The following is an 18,830-nucleotide window of genomic DNA, read 5'->3' as shown; positions in this document are numbered from 1 at the left end:
AGACCCTTGTTGTACCACAACTCCCATCATCCATGACCACTGGTCCTGCTAGCTAGGGATGATGGGAGTTGTGGTCTAACAGCAGCAAAGTTTGAGAAATACTGCACGGTGTGGCCTATGGATGAGAAACAAGATACTGCAGGGGCTCCAACTCGCCTCATCCTCAGCCAACAGAGCCAATAGGCCAGGGATGCTGGGAGTTGGCAGGCCTGCAGCGTCTAGACGCCAACAGGTTCCCCGTCGTAGAACTGTCGAGTTGGAAGGGACCCCGACAGTCATCTAGGAAGGAGTCACAGAAGAATCCCTGCTCCAACCCTTGTATATAAAATAATTTTTTACGTTACCATTGGTGACAGCAGCAAGGAGGGAGGGGGGGCCCTCGCTACGTTGAAGACTCTGCCTCTTGCTTCTGTTTGGAAACAAGCTGAGCTTCCTTCAGGGAGAGATACACCTCCTCCTGGGGGTCGTAGTAGTAGAATTTGCGGATGTACGAGATCAGAGGCCTAAGGGAACAGAGAGCCGAGGGACACTCAGGAGATATTGAGGGCACGGTGGGTGGTGGAGTGGAAGTGAATCACCTCCCTCTTACTTAAAAATAAAGACTTGAAAATGGCTGCAACCCAAAATGGGGGTTTATCTTCAATGGGTAGGAGTTTGGAACCCACTGACTAGGGCTACCCTATGCACCCTCGCTCTAAGAGGATTATCCCGATGACGGAAAAAGAGGGAAGGCACAGAAAGATAGAGGTTGGGGGATCTTTTTCAGGCCAAGGGCCGCGTGGCCTCAAAAAATAAACCTGCCAGGGCCCACATTTCAGTGGGGGAGGGCAGGACTACAGGCAAAAGTGAGCAGAGCGATGGGTGCAACTCTTCCCTTTCTAGGCAATGTTTCAACTGCAGGAGAGTCAGAGGGTTCCAAGCAGAAACACCCTCTCCTCTTCATCATCCAAGTAAGCAGGGGGGACACATTCCAGCTAGGAAAGGGGCATGGAGGAAGGTTGGGGTGACCTGGGAAGAACCCCAGAGAAGGCAGAAGGGCCACCCACATTTGGCTCCTGTGCCCAAGGTCCCCCCACCACTGCACTAAGAGACAGAAGAGACTTAAAAACTGTGTTCCACTGCAGATGAGCCCCAGATCTACTTATTTTCAAACTCTTGTTGGAATTCAGCTATCCTAAGGCCTCTGCACCCCATCCCCAACTTCTTGGTTCCCTGCTCTCTCTCTCTCTCTCTCTCTCTCTCTCTGCCTCTCCCAGGAAAAAGTTAACAGCTCCAGGGCCAGAACCAGCTTCCTTCCCCATGCCACCCCAGCACAACACGCTTCCCTCTGTGACCAACACAAAGAAGTTCTTAAACATTTTGCTAACACCACTCAGCAGTTCAACCTGTAAGTGCAGGGAAGTGCGGGAAGGAGAGTATCCCAGACAACCCCCTCTACCCTGGGGCCTTTCCAGGCAATTTACAGCACAACAAAGAATGCAGAGCAACTGCTCCTTTGTGGAATCCCCAGATGTTTCCCCTCAAGCAAGCCGTTTGCTCCAGGCAACATCCCATTATCCCAGAGTGCAATAGCAGCAGACACTGCGGGTGCTTGGAAAAAGGCTGGTCCTTCTCCCTCCCTCCCTGCCACCATTTGATGTGGAGTGCTTGTCTGGAATGCCATTGCTCAAGGTCTGGTTGCCACCATTGGATTACAAGAGTCTACTCCATCTGACAGCATGCAGTTTGCATGTGTTTCTGTGAACCAGCTCCACCACCCCAAAAATCACATTTGAGTGATGTGGGGTGATACAATTTTTTAAAAAATCCTTAGCATCGCATCTGTGATACTCTAGAGCAGGGGTCAGCAAACTTTTTCAGCAGGGGGCCAGTCCACTGTCCCTCAGACCTTGTGGGGGCCAGACCCTCAGACCTTGGGGGGGGGAATGAACCAATTCCTATGCCCCAGAAATAATCCAAAGATGCATTTTAAATAAAAGCACACATTCTACTCATGCAAAAACACCAGGCAGGCCCCACAAATAACCCAGAAACGCATTTTAAATAAAAGGGCACATTCTACTCATGTAAAAACATGCCGACTCCTGGATCGTCCGCGGGCCAGATTTAGAAGGCGATCCGCATCCGATCCCCGTGCCTTAGTTTGCCTACCCATGCTCTAGAGCAGGGTTTCCCAAAATTTGCATCTCCAGCTGTTGTTGGACTACAACTCCCATCATCCCTAGCTAGCGGGACCAGTGCTCAGGGATGATGGGAATTGTAGTCCAAAAAGTTTGGGGAAACCCTGCTCTATAGTCACACAGGAAACTCCCTGCTTGATGCTGCAGTCACCAAGTAAGCAATGTGCTACGTGTCAACCTAACCCTAAGTGACACCCAAGGAAGGGAAGGGGCACCTATGTCTCTCCCCAGATACAGTCGGGCTAAAGACTTCACCATCCCTGATACCACTGGCTGTGCTGAAGAGCGTCCAAAAGTTATCCCATTGTCAAGTTTCGTCTATATCGCAAGGGAGGGGCATTTTAATCACATGCTGTTGTATCACCACCTCTAGGAGAGTGTAAGCCAATGGCTTCCAAATCTTTTCTCCCCCCCCCCCCAGCCACTCAAAAATGGACCACTTGAATATTTTCCTGCCCGTGGTAGCCAATGTACTGTGCCATGCTACGTGCTGCATGGCATGTATTTTTCATCGCTTCTTTTAGCTCTTGCATATTGCATTCCAATTTCAATTCCATAGAAGCAATAAAAATGCAACTGAACTAGGGCTATTTATTGCAATGGATGTGCCATGCCCAACCAGAGATATCTATGGGCTGCCTAAATGAAGGTGAGGGGTCATTGGGGTTCCCACAGAACAGCGTTTGGGAATCCCTGCTATAAGTTATTAGAGGCTCACACAGGTCAACTCCCTCCTCCCATCCAACTTTCTGTAGGTCCCTGTTGCTTTTAGAAGTTTTCCTTTAAAAAAAACAACACAAACACCTTAATTTTACAAATCTAGATACCTCTTCATATCTTAGAAGTCCCCTGAGCATTCAGTAAAAAACTCAAAAGCCTTATATTTGGATGACCCCATTCATTTTTCCAAACTGATGTGCACACAACCTCTTGGCTTTGGTATTAGATGGAACAATGATGAAGATGATGCAGCAGCTAGATTTCTGTACCTAGGGTCTTCCTTAAAATGGAGTTGGAAAAAACACAAAATAAAGCACAAAAGGGAACCTTACTTGGGGAGCGGTAGTTCTGGAATGTGATCGATGCGGACCAGCTGCCTTATCCGGAAGCGGCAAAGGTGCTGTAGCGATTTAACGTTGCTGAACCTAGAGACGGGATAGAGGAGCTGGACAGGGGTCGGAGGGAGACCTGCAAGTTAAAAGTAAGTAAATAAATACATTGGGAGTGGGGGAGAACTTCTCAGGAAATATCTCTGCAGCTATCTCAGAAACATCTGAGAAATATATTTGTTAGGAGCATGAGGCCAAGTGAGTGCTGGAAGCCTCTCCAGCCACTGCCTGTATTGGACACTTGCTGGAAGCCTCTCCAGCCACTGCCTGTATTGGACACTTGCTGGAAGCCTCTCCAGCCACTGCTTGTATTGGACACTTGTTGGAACCCTCTCCAGCCACTGCCTGTATTGGACACTTGTTGGAAACCTCTCCAGCCACTGCCTGTATTGGACACTTGCTGGAACCCTCTCCAGCTACTGCCTGTATTGGACACTTGCTGGAAGCCTCTCCAGCCATTGCCTGAGCCCCCTCTATCCTTCTAGTAAAAGACTTGGCCCTACACATCTGCTGTGTGTTAGGAGTGTAGTGGAGCTCACAATCAAAAGCATCTAAATGTTTCACACGCACATTTAAATACATACCTGGAACCCTGGATCGCAGGAAATAAAGGAACTTCCCATTTTTCGAGTGCATGATGGCACGCTTGATGAACTCCACTACGGACTGGCAGCGGTCTTCAAACTTGGGGTGGCACCAAAGGCTGAAGGTCCCTGCCAATGAAGAAACATTAAGGGACATGTTGAACAGAAAAGCAGAGGGTGGAAGAGCATTCATTTGGTATGTGCATGTGTGTCCCCCAGCCTCTACAAAATAACAGCAATCTGCACAGGTGAGTGGATAGAATGCTGGCACTGAGCAATCAGGCTTAAGAGTCCAACCTCTATCATAGATGCTCCCTTGGGCAGATCCCTCTCTGTGTAAACTTGACCTTCTCTGCAAGATGAGTAGGATGCCACCCTAGGTTAATGCCCTTGCCCTGCACTCAAGGCTCACCTCTATAATGCTCCATTCTGGTGTGGTGGGTTATACCCTGTGATCGAAAGCTGAGGCTCAGGATGTACCGAGGATCGGAGCTGTCACGAACCAAGAAGGACCCGTCAGGTTTCCCTTTCAACTTCATTTCAGCATCTTCCCAGTTCATTGGTCCCCAGTACCAACCACACTGTTGGTTTTTTTCAAAAGAAAAGAAAGAAAGTGTCACAGTGGCCGGAGTGGACTACTTCAGAGTAACGACGCTACGCAGCTCTGCATTTTATTCTTTTATTGGTGCTGCGTATTTACAGTGCTCAAGTCATTGCTATTTACACGGAGCGATGTTGTCAGTCGGTTTCAGAACCTCCTAATGGCTTTTGGCGCGTCTTTCTCCAACACAAAAGCTTTGGCAGACCCATCCTCTTGCCCCTCCTCTTCCTGCGTAATTCTGGAGTTGGGGGGATGGGTCTTCCCCCCTTACTTGCCCCTTCCTGTCCCACCTGGGACCCTGGCTCCTCTACCTTGCCTGAGCCTCGGACACGACTTCCTGCTTCCCCACTGGAATCGGAACTCTCCCTGCTTTCCCCTTTGCTCGGGGACGGGCTTGAACTCAGGAGGGGAGGGACTTCGCGATATCCCCTGTCCCTCACATCCACCCCCCTCCCAAGCTCTCCTTCACCCCTCCCCAGGCCCCCCCCATGTGTCGGTGACGACTGGAAGCCTAAAAACTCGGTGCTCTCCGAGCCCGTTGGTGTGAACACCTCCCCCCAGTCCTGCGAGCCCCCCCCTTCCGCCTGGGAGGACGGGAATCCCAAAAAGTCCGTGGCGTCAGAGCTGGTGGGGGTAAAAATGTTTTGCCAATCTGCTCCTTCCTCTGACTGGGTGGATCTTGGCGACACCCATACCTCATCCTCTGGTTCCTCAAACTCCGCTTCCCAGCGCCATGGTGAGCTGTTCTCCCGTGCCTCCTCCTCCTCCCCCTCCCTTTCCATGTGCCAGGGCTTGGGTCTGTGGGGAAAGAGGGCGTGAAATTCTTCCACCAAGAATTCCTCCTGTATCTGAGTGGCGGGAACCCATTCATTCTGGGACGGTGGAGCATCCTCCCATGCCATGAGGTACTCCAGGCCCCCCACCCCCCACCTTGAATCCAGGATGGCCGTGGCCTCATTGAGTTGCTCCCTGCTTTCCCTCTCCCCCCCTCCCTCGGGGGTTTGTTCGCTGTCTCTGAGCCTGCTGCTTTCCCTGTACGGCGACAGCAGCGATCTATGAAACACTGGATGCACCCTCATGTCCTCTGGCAGTGCCAGCCTGTATGCCACCGGGTTGACCTGTTGCGTGACCGTGAAGGGGCCCAGCCATTTGGGTGCCAGCTTTTTGCACCTCCCTCTGGTGGGAAGGCCCTCCGAGGACAACCACACCTTGTCCCCCACCCTGATGACCTCCCCTTGTCGCCTGTGGCGATCTGCCCCCTTTTTGTACGCTTCCTTGGCCCTCTCCAAGTGTTCTCTGAGCTGCTGGTGCACCGTCTCCAGTTCCTCTGCCCAATCCTCAGCCTGTGGGCCCTCCTCCTCCTCCTCCCTCTCCCTCTCTGGGAAAGATCTGAGGTCGCGCCCGTAATTGGCCTTAAAGGGCGACACCCCTGTGGAGACGTGCACTGCATTGTTGTAGGCAAATTCTGCTAGTGGCAAGCGATCCACCCAGTCCGTTTGCCGCTGGCTGACGTAGCATCTCAGGTACTGCTGCAGAATGGCGTTGACCCTCTCCGCTTGTCCGTTGGTCTGCGGGTGTCTAGCCATCGACAAGCTGACCTCCACCTGCAGGAGGTTCATGAGCCGCCGCCAGAACCTGGAAACAAATTGGCGGCCACGATCCGAAATAACCCTTAAAGGTAATCCATGCAGTCTGAAAATGTGATCAACAAACAGTTTGGCTGTCTCTTCTGCCGAGACTGCCCTGGCACACGGTATAAAGTGACACATTTTGGACATGAGGTCCACCACCACCAACACTGCAGTCTTACCCCTGGACGAAGGCAGATCTGTGATGAAGTCCATGGACACCACTTCCCACGGCCTGTGTGGTGTGGCTAAGGGCTCCAGCAACCCTGGTGGCGCTGCTCTGACCACCTTCGCCCGCTGGCAGGTGGTACAGCCCCTTACATAGTCTCGAACATCTTCCCTCACCCCTGGCCACCAGAAGTGTCTCATGACTAGGTGAGTGGTCTTGTCCCTTCCAAAATGCCCCGCTGTAGGGTTGTCGTGCATCTGCTTGAGGACCGTACGTCGAAGCTGGGTGGTGGGTAGGTACAGCGCACCCTTGTAGAAAAGCAGCCCTCTGCGTTCTGCAAAGTCTTTTGCCTGCTCCCTCCCCCCTCTCAGTTCTCTGAAGATGCGGTTGGCAAATTCATCCGCTGCCGTCAGTGCTGTGAGTTCTGCCTCGCTCACCACTGCTGCTCCGCAGGACCATGCCGACGGGGGGAAAATGTGCCTTGGGGCTGGTGGCGCCTCCTCCTCCATGTACTCTGGCTTGCGGGAGAGGGCATCCGCCCTGACATTCTGCTCTCCTGGGATGTAGTGTATGGAGAAGTTGAAGTTCGAGAAGAACTCCGCCCACCGTATCTGCCGCTGGTTGAGCACCCTGGCAGTTCTCCAGAACTCCAGGTTCTTGTGGTCTGTGCACACCTGGATGGGGTGCTTGGCGCCCACCAGGAAGTGTCTCCAGTGCTGGAACGCCGCGTGGATCGCAAGAAGTTCCCGATCAAAAACTGTGTAGTTTCGCTCGGGCTGGGTCAACTTCCTGGAGAAGAAGGCACAGGGTCTCCACTCTCTGTTGGCGTCCAGTTGCAACAAAATGGCGCCCACAGCCTTATCAGAAGCATCTGTTTCAATGCGTAGGGGCGCGTCCTGAACCACGTGGAACAGGTTCTGGTCTGAGGCGAACACCCTCTTGAGGCTTTCGAACGCTGCTTGCGCCTCTGGTGTCCACCTGAACTTCTGCTTGCCTCTCAGGCAGTCAGTGATGGGAGCCGTAACTCGAGAGAAGTTCTTGATGAACTTCCTGTAGAAGTTGGCAAAGCCTAGTAGGCGTTGGGCATCTTTGCGCGTCCTGGGGCTGTGCCAGTCCAGGATGGTCTGCACCTTGTCCTTGTCCATTGCCAGCCCCTTGTCTGACAGCTTGTAGCCCAGGAAGTCCACCTCCTTGGTGTGAAACTTGCACTTCTCCAGCTTCACATACAGGTGGTTCTCCTTCAGGCGCTGTAACACCTCCCTGACGTCCTTCACGTGCTGCACTGGGTCGTTGGAGTAAATAAGGATGTCATCCAGAAAGACCAAGCATTTCCTGAAGAGTAGGGACCCCAGGACGTGGTGCATGAAGGCCTGGAAGCATGCTGAGCCCCCTTGCAACCCGAAGGGCATCACCAGATATTCAAAAGAGCCCAGAGGCGTGAACATCGTGGTTTTCCACTCATCGCCTTCCCGGATCCTGATCAAGTTGTACGCCCCCCTCAGGTCTAGCTTGGTGAAAATCTTGCCTCTGCGTGCCGCTGTCAGGAGATCATCCACTCTGGGCATGGGGAAAGCCACTGGCTCTGTCACCGAATTCAGCCGTCTAAAATCCACCACAAGACGGCGCTGTTGCGTGTCTTTCTTGTCCACCCAGAAGACCGGGCTGCCCCCTGCTGCCTTGCTTTCTCTGATGAACCCCCGCTTGAGGTTCTTGTCGATAAAAGCGCGCAGATCCTCCAGTTCCTGGTCTGACATGGCGTACAGCTTGGCTGGGGGTATAGTTGCCCCAGGCACCAGGTTGATCTGGCAGTCAAAAGGCCTGTGTGGGGGCAGGTGGTCGGACTCCGCTTCACTGAAGACCTCCTGCAGGTCCCAGTATGGTTTGGGTATCGCCTCACCCCCTTTGACGTGCATGGTGGCCACCGTGGCTATCGGAGGCCCCTCCCCTGGTTGGTGCTGCATGCAATGTTCCAGGCAAAAGTCCGATCCAAAAGTGATGCATCTCTGATGCCAACTTATGGAGGGGTCGTGGCGCGCCAGCCAGCTCATGCCCAAAACGATTGGGGGGTCTGAGATGGTGGTGACGTTGAATGCCAGTGTCTCTGAGTGCCTTCCAACCGTCATTCTCATGGGGGGGGTTTGATGAGTGATGGCCCCTCCCAGCAGCTCTCTGCCGTCAATGGTTGCCACGTGCAGAGGAAAATCCAGCTGCAGAAGCTGGATCTGGTGCTCTTCTGCAAAGTTTCTCGAGAAGAAGTTGGCTGAGGCACCACTGTCAATTAGGGCGAGGACCGTCAATGGATAGCCATTTGGGAGCGTGAGCGTCACTTCTAGAACCACTCCTGCTCTGGGAGGGGTGGGCTGGCTCTGCTCCTCTCTGTGCGGGTGGGTGGGCTGGGGCTGTTGTCTGCTGACTGTGCCTGGCTGCCGCCCCTTGTCTCCTGCAGCCAGGCTTTCCCGTTTCCCTGCTGTGGTGCTGCGTCAGTGGGGGAGGGCACAACCGTTCCCGCCTTTCCTTGCCACTCCCTGCGATGTGGGCAGTCTCTGACGAGATGCTGGGGGGAGTTGCAGAGAAAGCAATTCCCACCCCTTCCCTCCTTGCGTCTTGGCGCCGCTGGGGTTTGAAAAGCCCGCGCGCGCGCGCTATCAATCTGCATGGGTTCCTGGTCCTGACTGGCCCCAGGCGTGGCTTGAAAGGGTTGTTGAGGGAGTGGCTTCTCCTGCGACCGTGGGAACCAAGCCCGCTTTGCGCGCGTTGCTTGCTTGTCGCTCCATCTGGATTCCTGCCTCACCCCCACCGCCAGAGCCGCTTTGCTCAGTTGATCCATATTACTGGGCTTTGGACCTCTCGAGAGCTCATCCTTCACCTCCTCATGCAACCCCAAGTAAAACGCCGCTTGCATTGGGGCAGACTCCAGATCCCACCCCAATCTGTGCACCAGCATGGTGAATTTCGCCCAATACGCGCGAACTGTCATATTTCCTTGGCGTAAATTATGAAGTTCCTCCTTAGTCTGGTCCATATGACTATCGGACGAATACATCGTTTTCAAACCTTCTAGAAATAGTTTGACATTCTTCATGCAAGGATTCCTTGTTGCAATTAACGGTCTTAGCCACTCCCTGGCCGCCCCTGTAAGGTGCTCCACAATAAACGCTACTCTGTGCTCATCATCAGGGAACTCATCGTGGTGCAGCTCAAGAGCATACACAATCTCAGTCTCAAAGCCCTGAAACTCCTTCGGGTCTCCATTGAACTTGCTTACTAGGGTCCCGGCTCTCCTTCCTGGCAGCACTTGGACTTGGGGTGCCCCTCCCGCCTTGTTTTTCTCTGCATCCAGCTTGTTTTGGAGGTCTACCGCCACCGCCCTTAAATGCTGCTCTTTTTCCTGGAGCTCTCTCACCTGTTCCGCAAGTTGTAGCCGGTCGTCCTGGACCTTCTTAGTCTCCTCTTTAGCTGCCTTCAATTCTCCCTGCGCCTGCAGCGACAGCTGTTGCAGTTCTAGCTGGGCTTGCTCAGCGATCTGCCGCCACTTCTCCGCCTCTGACACGCTCATCCCGGCAACTCCAAAGTAGCCCAAAAATGATTAGGAGGTTGCTGTCACAGTGGCCGGAGTGGACTACTTCAGAGTAACGACGCTACGCAGCTCTGCATTTTATTCTTTTATTGGTGCTGCGTATTTACAGTGCTCAAGTCATTGCTATTTACACGGAGCGATGTTGTCAGTCGGTTTCAGAACCTCCTAATGGCTTTTGGCGCGTCTTTCTCCAACACAAAAGCTTTGGCAGACCCATCCTCTTGCCCCTCCTCTTCCTGCGTAATTCTGGAGTTGGGGGGATGGGTCTTCCCCCCTTACTTGCCCCTTCCTGTCCCACCTGGGACCCTGGCTCCTCTACCTTGCCTGAGCCTCGGACACGACTTCCTGCTTCCCCACTGGAATCGGAACTCTCCCTGCTTTCCCCTTTGCTCGGGGACGGGCTTGAACTCAGGAGGGGAGGGACTTCGCGATATCCCCTGTCCCTCACAGAAAGAAAAAGAAGTTAAAAGATAACTAGAAACCAGTTAGGTTTTTTCCAAGCCTTTTGTAGCTTACTGTCACAGCATAATGATTTGTGTTTGCAACACAGTATAAGTGATGTTCCGCATAATGGGATTCCTCATCCTTTCCCTGTGCTGTTTATGGTGACCCAATACAGGTGATCAGGGAGAGAAGAAAGATGGCGGGGAAAGTCAGTTGCACAGACAGAAGCCTGTAGCATGAGTGCAACTGCACTTTTATGTACAACCCAATGTGTTTTGTTTTTAGAATCGTGGGACAAATGGGAATCGATCCGATTAAACAGCGAACTTTTACAAGCATGTGGCTCTACATTCCAGCTCCAGCACCTACTCTCTGGCTTAGCATAAGGAAAACAGAGTTGCCACTAATTTACACTAAGCAAAAGATTACTTAAATCATCCAGGCATAATGCAAGTATGCAGTTCCCTGTAAAGTCATTAGAGGAATTTCACTGGCGTAGAACCAGAGAAGCATGAGTCACTTGTTTTCCCTTACGTTATTACAAAATAAGACATACTGGATTGCAAAACAGCAGTGTACGCATGCAGGGCCGGCCCACCCATGAGGCAAGGTGAGTGACCACCTCAGGCGGCAGAATTCACAGAAGCGGCAGACACCGCTCTCAATCTTTCTTGCCCCACTTGTTCCTGGTGTAGGTCTTCCCTGGCCCTTTCTTCCTTGGCAGGGACTGGGGAAGCCATTTTGAGGTCCCGCCTCAGGTGGCAAAATGTCTTGGGACAGACCTGCATGCACACGCCTATTCCAAACCAGCTTTAACCACCTGCAAAATATAGGGTCAGCAAAACCACAGGTTCTGTGCAAGCTCTGGCGATCCACACTTTACCACACAAAGAAGCATTTTACTTTTAGCCCCTGTGCTCACGATGGAAGCCGAGCACCATCACAACGGTACCATCATAAAAACCTCCGCTGAACTTTCAAAAAATATATTTTCAGCCTTTCTTTCTCTATTTTTTCTATTTCTTAAAAAAAACTTTATTTGTGCTTTCCAAATTTATACATTTTGCTAAATTTACAATCATTTTAACATTTCAAAACTTCCTTCCCCCTCTTCCTGCGGTTCCTTAAATCTAAATATTTTCTGCATATCCAAATTAACTTAATTTGCTCATTTATTCATCTACTTTAAATATATACTCTTATAAAACTGCAGGTTATTACAACAATCCTGCCAATATTCTTATTGCCAATTTTCTTATTTGATATCTGTTTACAATTCATCTGTAAATATTCAATAAACCAATGCCATTCTTTTATAAAAAGTTTGGTTATCTTAATTCCTTATTCTTCTGGTAAGTTTCACCATTTCTGCATATTCCATAAGTTTTTGTATCCATTCTTCCTTTGCTGGGACTTCTGCTTCTTTCCATTTTGGGGAGAGTAACATTCTCGCCACTGTAGTAGCATACATGAGTAAGTTTCTATACAATTTAGGTAGTTCTGTCCCTATAATTCCCAAAAGAAAAGTTTCTGGTTGTGTTGTTGTTGTTTTTTTACAAACAAAATCCCTTTCAATTCATTATGTATCATCTCCCAATAAGCTTTAACTTTACTACAAGACCACCACATATGATAAAGAGAACCTTCTTTCTCTGTACATTTCCAACACTTTATTTGGTTTAGATCAGCCTTACTTTTTCTAGCTCTCGCAAACTAGCTGCAAAACTGCTCGAGTCAGGCCGGTAGAGAGGGCACTGGAGGTGCTGTGCAGGTTGGCTGTGTACCGCTTCTGGTGCTCTGATCGGGATGATCCGGGGAAACGCATCTGAAAGGGGAGAGGAAAGGAGTAAGACATGCCGCCACCCAAGGAATTAAAAAGCCAAGAAGGCTGGTGGCATCTGCCCACGGCAGCAAAATTTTACACCGGTCCTGAACAGGACATAACTGCCCCCCTCCCAACACACAATGAAGAAGAGTTTGGATTTGATATCCCGCTTTATCACTACCCTAAGAAGTCTCAAAGCGGCTAACATTCTCCTTTCCCTTCCTCCCCCACAACAAACACTCTGTGAGGTGAGTGGGGCTGGGAGACTTCAGAGAAGTGTGACTAGCCCAAGGTCACCCAGCAGCTGCATGTGGAGGAGCGGAGATGCGAATCCGGTTCCCCAGATTACGAGTCTACCGCTCTTAACCACTACACCACACTGGCTTAAATTTCACTGAAGAGAAATTACTGAAAGTATAGACCAGGCATAGGCAAACTCGGCTCTCCAGATGTTTGGGGACTACAATTCCCATCATCCCTGACCTGTTAGCTAGGGATGATGGGAGTTGTAGTCCCAAAACATCTGGAGGGCTCAGCTTGCCTATGCCTGGTATAGACCCTGCACCACAAGCAGTGGCAGCCTTCCAGATGTTGTTGGGACTATTACTCCCATCATCCCTGACCACTGACAACATTGGCTGGGGATGATGAGAGTTGAAGTCCGACAACATCTGGAGGGCCACAGGTTCCCAATCTCTGGCCTACAGCTGCCCAGAAACTGTTCAAAACCCTAATACACTCTCTGAAATGCAATATAAGAACTGGATGAAAACAACAATCAAGAAAACCGCTTGGACTAAATTATATAAATTTGGAATTAATTGGAATTATTTTGATATTAACTGGTGTTTGTATAATTGGCAAAATTGTAGTAATCCTGAGTAAACATTGGAAAACTATAAAAAAATTATTTATTTAAAAAACTCCCTAATATCGTATACTCCAAGCCTCCTACAGTAAGCTTCACTCCCCATATCAGACCTACCCATTCTCCACATACCAATTCTTACTATTACAGTGGTACCTCAGCTTTCGAACATCTCCGTTGATGAACGCCATAAACCCGGAAGTAAATGCTTCGGTTTTTAAACAGGCCTCGGAATTCGAACATGCCACACAGCCTCCACTGAGTGCAAGATCAGTGAGGCCTAGCTGTCGGCTATTGAGTTTTCGGTTTTCAAACGTTTCAGAACTCGAACAGTCTTCCGGAACAGATAACGTTCAAAAACCGAGGTACCACTGTATAACCACTGTGTGTTCACCTTGGTGCCAAAGACAGCACTGGGCATCCTTGGGCATCAGCAGGACCCACTGCGATACCTGCCCTGAATACCCTTGGTTTCATATTTTTACCCCTGGGCTGGCATTCCGAGCAGCATCGTGCAGCTGGATCTTTAAAATTCCCATAATGCCTCCAAACTTAGCATCAGTGTGAGTCGTTGCGGGAAACTGAGCCACCACTAAATCAAGCACCAACTCTGGCCCACCTCTTCCCCTGCTTTCCTCCTGGCGAGAGGTAAAAGTTTCTAAAAGGGAAGAGTGGTGGAGGAATGGAGAAGAAGAGTTTGGATTTGATAACCCGCTTTATCACTACCTTAAGGAGTATCAAAGCGGCTAACATTCTCCTTTCCCTTCCTCCCCCACAACAAACACTCTGTGAGGTGAGTGGGGCTGAGAGACTTCAGAGAAGTGTGACTAGCCCAAGGTCACCCAGCAGCTGCATGTGGAGGAGCGGAGACGCGAACCCGGTTCACCAGATTACAAGTCTACCACTCTTAACCACTACACCACACTGTCTCTAGACATAGGAAAAGAACTTGACAAATGCATATTATGATTACCGATAGCTGGATTGGTCTCTATAGATAGCTATGCTCAGATATCTTTAACCTTAAACACACTACCAAAATCAGCTAAAAAGAACTTTCCTCTATTTCTGATGTTCAGGCCAATGGAAATGTATCAAGGAGAAGGTATCGTCAGACCTTGGGGTACCCCAAGCTTGGCAGAGGTACAAAATATTCGGGGGGGGGGAGCTAAGCAGGGCTGGGGAGGATCCCAAACAGCTCAAAGAGAACTAAGTGAGTCTAGTGGCCACAGAATGCTATGGGGGGGGGTAGGGGGACATAGAAAACCAGGCAGGAGAGGGGGATGCAATGGAGTACTTCTGGAGCAGGCTTGGCTGGTCGATCAGATCAGGAGCACTTCTCCATGCAACATTTTGTTGCAGCATTCACTTCTCTTTAGCTAGCGATCTAGAACATTCACATCAACCACCAGTAGCAAGGAAACACTGCGTATGAAGACCTTCAGTTTCTCATCGGCTGACGAAAGGGAACCCTAGATGTCTCTAGAGGCAGATCTCTCCCAGGCAGGGCATTCCATAAGGCAAGTGCCACTGCAGGCCAAATCCCTAATTAGTTCCCTGGCTGAGATCTCACTTCATGCAGGGGGACAGAAGAAAGAGATGGCATCAGCCACAGGTCTCAGAAGGATGGAGTGGGGCTCAACTACACAGGAAGCAGAAGCTGTGGTGGGGCTGGGGAAAGGAGGGGTGATGCAGAAGATAGACGCTGGACACTCCCAGTTGCGGAAAGCGAGTCTCTAGACCAGGGTTTCCCAAACTTGAGTCTCCAGTTGATGTTGGACTACAACTCCCATCATCCCTAGCTAGCAGGACCAGGAATGATGGGAACTGTAGTGCCAAAAAAACACCCGGAGACCCAAGTTTGGGAAACACTGCTCTAGGGTTGACATGTCTTCTTTTGGAGGGGCAACCTGGCAAGCTGGGGTGTGGGTGGCTTGGGATCAGGCTCTGTATTGGGGGGGGGGGCAACTGCACACACAAAAAACCTCAACAACTTTCCAGATTATTTACTTCTTGAAATATGGCAACCCTACTCTAGACACACATTGCACCATTGCCCCAAGAGATGCAACAGCTCTTAATAGTGCTTCTGCTGACTTCCTACTTTGTTTCTGGCTATTAATTTAACTGGACAGTTTTAAACAAGCCGCTATATCACCCGCGTCTTTCTAAAAATGAGGAGGCGGGGAAACATGCCTTTGCTAAAACAAGCCTTTCCATAGCCTCAACTCACCTAAAGATCAACACCTCAAACCACATCTGGCAATCCCTTCCTAGTATAAATCAGGCAGCCACCATCCTTGCTTGGTTAGAACAGTTTTATTCCAGGAGGACCTTGCACTGCAAATGTTCCCCTGATGTTACATTCCTCCAATGTTTCATACATGACGTATATTTTACGCTTTTATTTTGTGAACTGTTTTCGAGACCCAGGTGGTGAAAAGCAGGGTATAATTTTTTTAAAAAAATGAACAAATTCCATCCAGGAAAAAGCGGTCCAGAGATGGGAAGCTGCTTTCAAATATAGCTCAGTTCAATAAATTTTAACCCAATCTCCCTCAAGGAACTTATAGGGGTAAAGGTAAAGGTAAAGGGACCCCTGACCATTAGGTCCAGTCGTGACCGACTCTGGGGTTGTGCGCTCATCTCGCATTATTGGCCGAGGGAGCCGGCGTACAGCTTCCAGGTTATGTGGCCAGCATGACAAAGCCGCTTCTGGCAAACCAGAGCAGCACATGGAAACGCCGTTTACCTTCCCGCTGTAGCGGTTCCTATTTATCTACTTGCATTTTGACATGCTTTCGAACTGCTAGGTTGGCAGGAGCTGGGACCAAGCAACGGGAGCTCACCCCGTCACAGGGATTCGAACCGCCGACCTTCTGATCAGCAAGCCCTAGGCTCAGTGGTTTAACCACAGCGCCACCTGGGTCCCAGGTTTATTATTAGGGGTAATAAAGTGCATATATCTTGGGAGGTTTAAGTCACTAGATAAAAGCAAGTCACTAACAGAGGGAGGAATTCTAAATACTATACATCCCTGGTTGGCCACAAGGGGCAGCAAAGTCATATACTTTTGGGGCCACCTTTAGTGGGAAATCTTAGTGGAAGCCCGTTCGATTCCGAAGCAATTCTATAGTACGTGGGTAACAAGAAACTCCTTGGTTTAAGGAGGTCGCTGAGAAGGGGAATGGCAAGTTCTGATTATGCTTAGCAAATGTGCTTGCTGGTTTCAGTTGAGATACTAGGCAAGGCAGGCTATATTGGGCAATGTGGGGCAGAGTCCCACTGTTATTTTTTTCTGCACCCCAAAATCCAAAGCTATACAGTGGTACCCCTACTTACGAATTTAATGCGTTCCGAACGCACCTTTGTAAGTTGAAAAAAATTGTAAGTCGAATCCCATAGGAATGCATTGGGAGAAAAAAAGCGTAAGTAGAAGCAACCCTATCTAAAAATTCCTAAGTAGAAAAAATCCTATCTAAACCGCATCCAAGGTGGCAGACGGAGCTCCATTCGTACGTAGAAACATTCGTAAGTAGAGGTACCACTGTATCTCAGCCTTCCCATGCCCCACCATCCCACTGAGCCATGTTCATTCAGAAACTTTTCTAGAGTAGAGCTGTGTGTCAGCTGCAGTGTATAAGTGTGTCGGGCAAGCACTCCTCATGCTCCTCCTGGGGCTGGAAAGGGGTTAGTTTAACCTCCGGTTTGCGAGTAAAACTGAATTACTGTGCCGCGAAATGATGCAAAACTTAATTACGGTGTCACAAAATAATGCATGTCTAAAAAGTGTGTGACTAGCATCAAAAGTTCAAAAAGCTCTATTCCAGAGGCTTTTCTGCCCACCACTTTTGGCATAACCAGCTGAAAAATTACAGGGATATTTGAAGCGGACTCCTAGAAATGCAAGACTTCCAGGGGCCCCAAGTTTCCCCCTCTGACGCTGTGGTCCAAGAAGCATGCTTAAGTATCTGCTGTATTTTTTTTATTTTTGCAAGGGAAGAAAATGGGAAGAAAACCAGTTGACCCTGCCTCCCCTTAGCTGCCCTGTCCACCAGTACAGCAGCTTCACTGGTTACTAGTATCACTGCTGGCTCACTGTGCGACACCACTCACTTCTAGGGGAGAGCAAACAAGAAGGCAGAGCACAGCTAAGGTGGTGCTCCCTGCCCCCAATTGCAGACACCTGTTACACCAGTGTCAGGACGTGCAGGCAAGTTCACTACCAGCAAGTCAAATCCATTGCACCAAGGAGCAAGAGTGCTGACATCAGCAGCTGTGGATAAAAACAGCAACCCAGAACGCCCATGACTCTACCGTATATACAATTACTCCAATCATTTGAAAGTTAAAGTATCTGCAAAATTCTGCTCCAGACTTTTAGTAGCTAATAGGAGCAAGGCAAAATTTGTCAGGAGTCTTGAAAAGGGGCCAGGAGGAGAGGGTTTCAGCTGAATTCTGTGCACATTGCTTGGCATCTCCAGCCTTGCATGCAGTGCCGTGGATTTTTATTTTATTTTTTTGCATACTATTCTGTTTCTTGCACACCGCCTTGAGTCCAAAAATCCAGTAATTAAAATGGAAACCCCAGCACCAGGGAGGGGAGGCGGAAATGGACAGTGGAGTTTTTTGGAAACCATGAGGATCAAAGCTAAACTGACCCGGGGCGTGCGGCGGAGGCGGCGGAGGCAGAGGAAAAGACTGGAGGGACGAAGACCCCATCGGACCCACTAAGACAGATGTAGGCAGTGTCCCACTGATATCGTCTAGAAGAAGAACATAAAAATAATTGAAATGTCCAGGAACTAAGAAAAACTCAAATGGGTGTAAGACAGGCTCGCATTAGCTTCACCTTCTCCAAGACCCAAACATTCATCTTAAGAGTCTTCTACATCAATAAAAAAACGTGAAGACACATGCTTAGCAAAGGTTTATCCATACTTATTTGTGGCATGCACAGATTGTAAAGCATTGACTATCTTGGGTACTAAGATGAAAAGCTACCCTTTCAGGAAGTTTTCTTGGCTGGGGGGTGGGGGGTGGGAGAGAGAACAACTTCAGATGCTGCAATGCTTCATCTTTTGATGGTCTCTTAGACAATATGGTTGCCCATAAGCCGTTTATTCCTGGGATTGTTTACCACCATTTAATAATGTGAGCGATTACATTCCCATAGGCACAAAGGTGTCCGAACATGTATGCACACATATGCACACACACATATGCTGCTGAAGATGCAAAATTTCATATATTGACTTGCGGGATGCAAAATCCTTCAAAAGACCAGATCTCAAGATGATCATAGAATCACAGGCAGATGGGACCCCGAGGGTCATCTAGCCAACCCCCCCCCAAAATGCAGGAATCTCAGCATGCAGTCTCCCATCCAATTTGAAACCATACCGAACCCTGCTTAGCTTTGCAATTGTGCAGGCAATTTTATTGCTGCACCAAAGAATCAAGTTTAAACCTGAGAGATGCAGAAGCTGGGTTGGTGGTTGGTTTTTTTTAATAGCACAGCTATATTTTACACAAAGCAGGTGTAACAGCTTGGAAGGTTCAGCCACGCCAGCACAGCCCACCAGACATGCCCACCAAGGGACTTAGCGAAACTTCCTGGCTTTGTCTGTGACTGCAAAACAGGGAGGAGGAGCTGCCAAGCACCTGCCAAGCCATAACACACAGTTGGCTGGTTCCATTTGCAAAGGTGGAGGACATGCCAAACAGGCCCCGAAGGAGGGCTTCCTGGCTTGAAATGAGTAGAAGCTTCATCTCAAGGACGTGGGACCTGCGCTCCTCCAGATGTTGCTGGAATGCAGCTCGCATTACCCCTGGCATCTGGAGG

General features: G+C 49.8%; 1 protein-coding gene across 2 annotated transcripts in view; it reads right to left on the bottom strand.

Annotated features, from left to right (window-relative positions):
* The window catches only part of SOCS7 (suppressor of cytokine signaling 7), a 36,944-nt gene that overhangs the window by 5,230 nt on the left and 12,884 nt on the right, over positions 1–18,830 (bottom strand). Inside the window, exons 4-9 of one of the 2 annotated variants that reach the window (XM_060281444.1) lie at positions 17,647–17,751; positions 11,987–12,117; positions 4,286–4,454; positions 3,874–4,002; positions 3,233–3,368; positions 345–503 (exon numbers count right to left, since the gene is read on the bottom strand). In XM_060281444.1, the coding sequence (XP_060137427.1) occupies positions 383–503; positions 3,233–3,368; positions 3,874–4,002; positions 4,286–4,454; positions 11,987–12,117; positions 17,647–17,751 (791 nt within the window). In that variant the 3' untranslated portion in view covers positions 345–382. The remainder of the gene's footprint in view (positions 1–344; positions 504–3,232; positions 3,369–3,873; positions 4,003–4,285; positions 4,455–11,986; positions 12,118–17,646; positions 17,752–18,830) is intronic. The other variant, XM_035135530.2, reaches the window with a different exon arrangement.

This window comes from Zootoca vivipara, chromosome 13 (assembly GCF_963506605.1).
Source record: "Zootoca vivipara chromosome 13, rZooViv1.1, whole genome shotgun sequence".
Classification (NCBI taxonomy): domain Eukaryota; kingdom Metazoa; phylum Chordata; class Lepidosauria; order Squamata; family Lacertidae; genus Zootoca; species Zootoca vivipara.
Note: the sequence above shows the minus strand (reverse complement) of the source record. Positions and strands in the feature narration are given on the sequence as shown.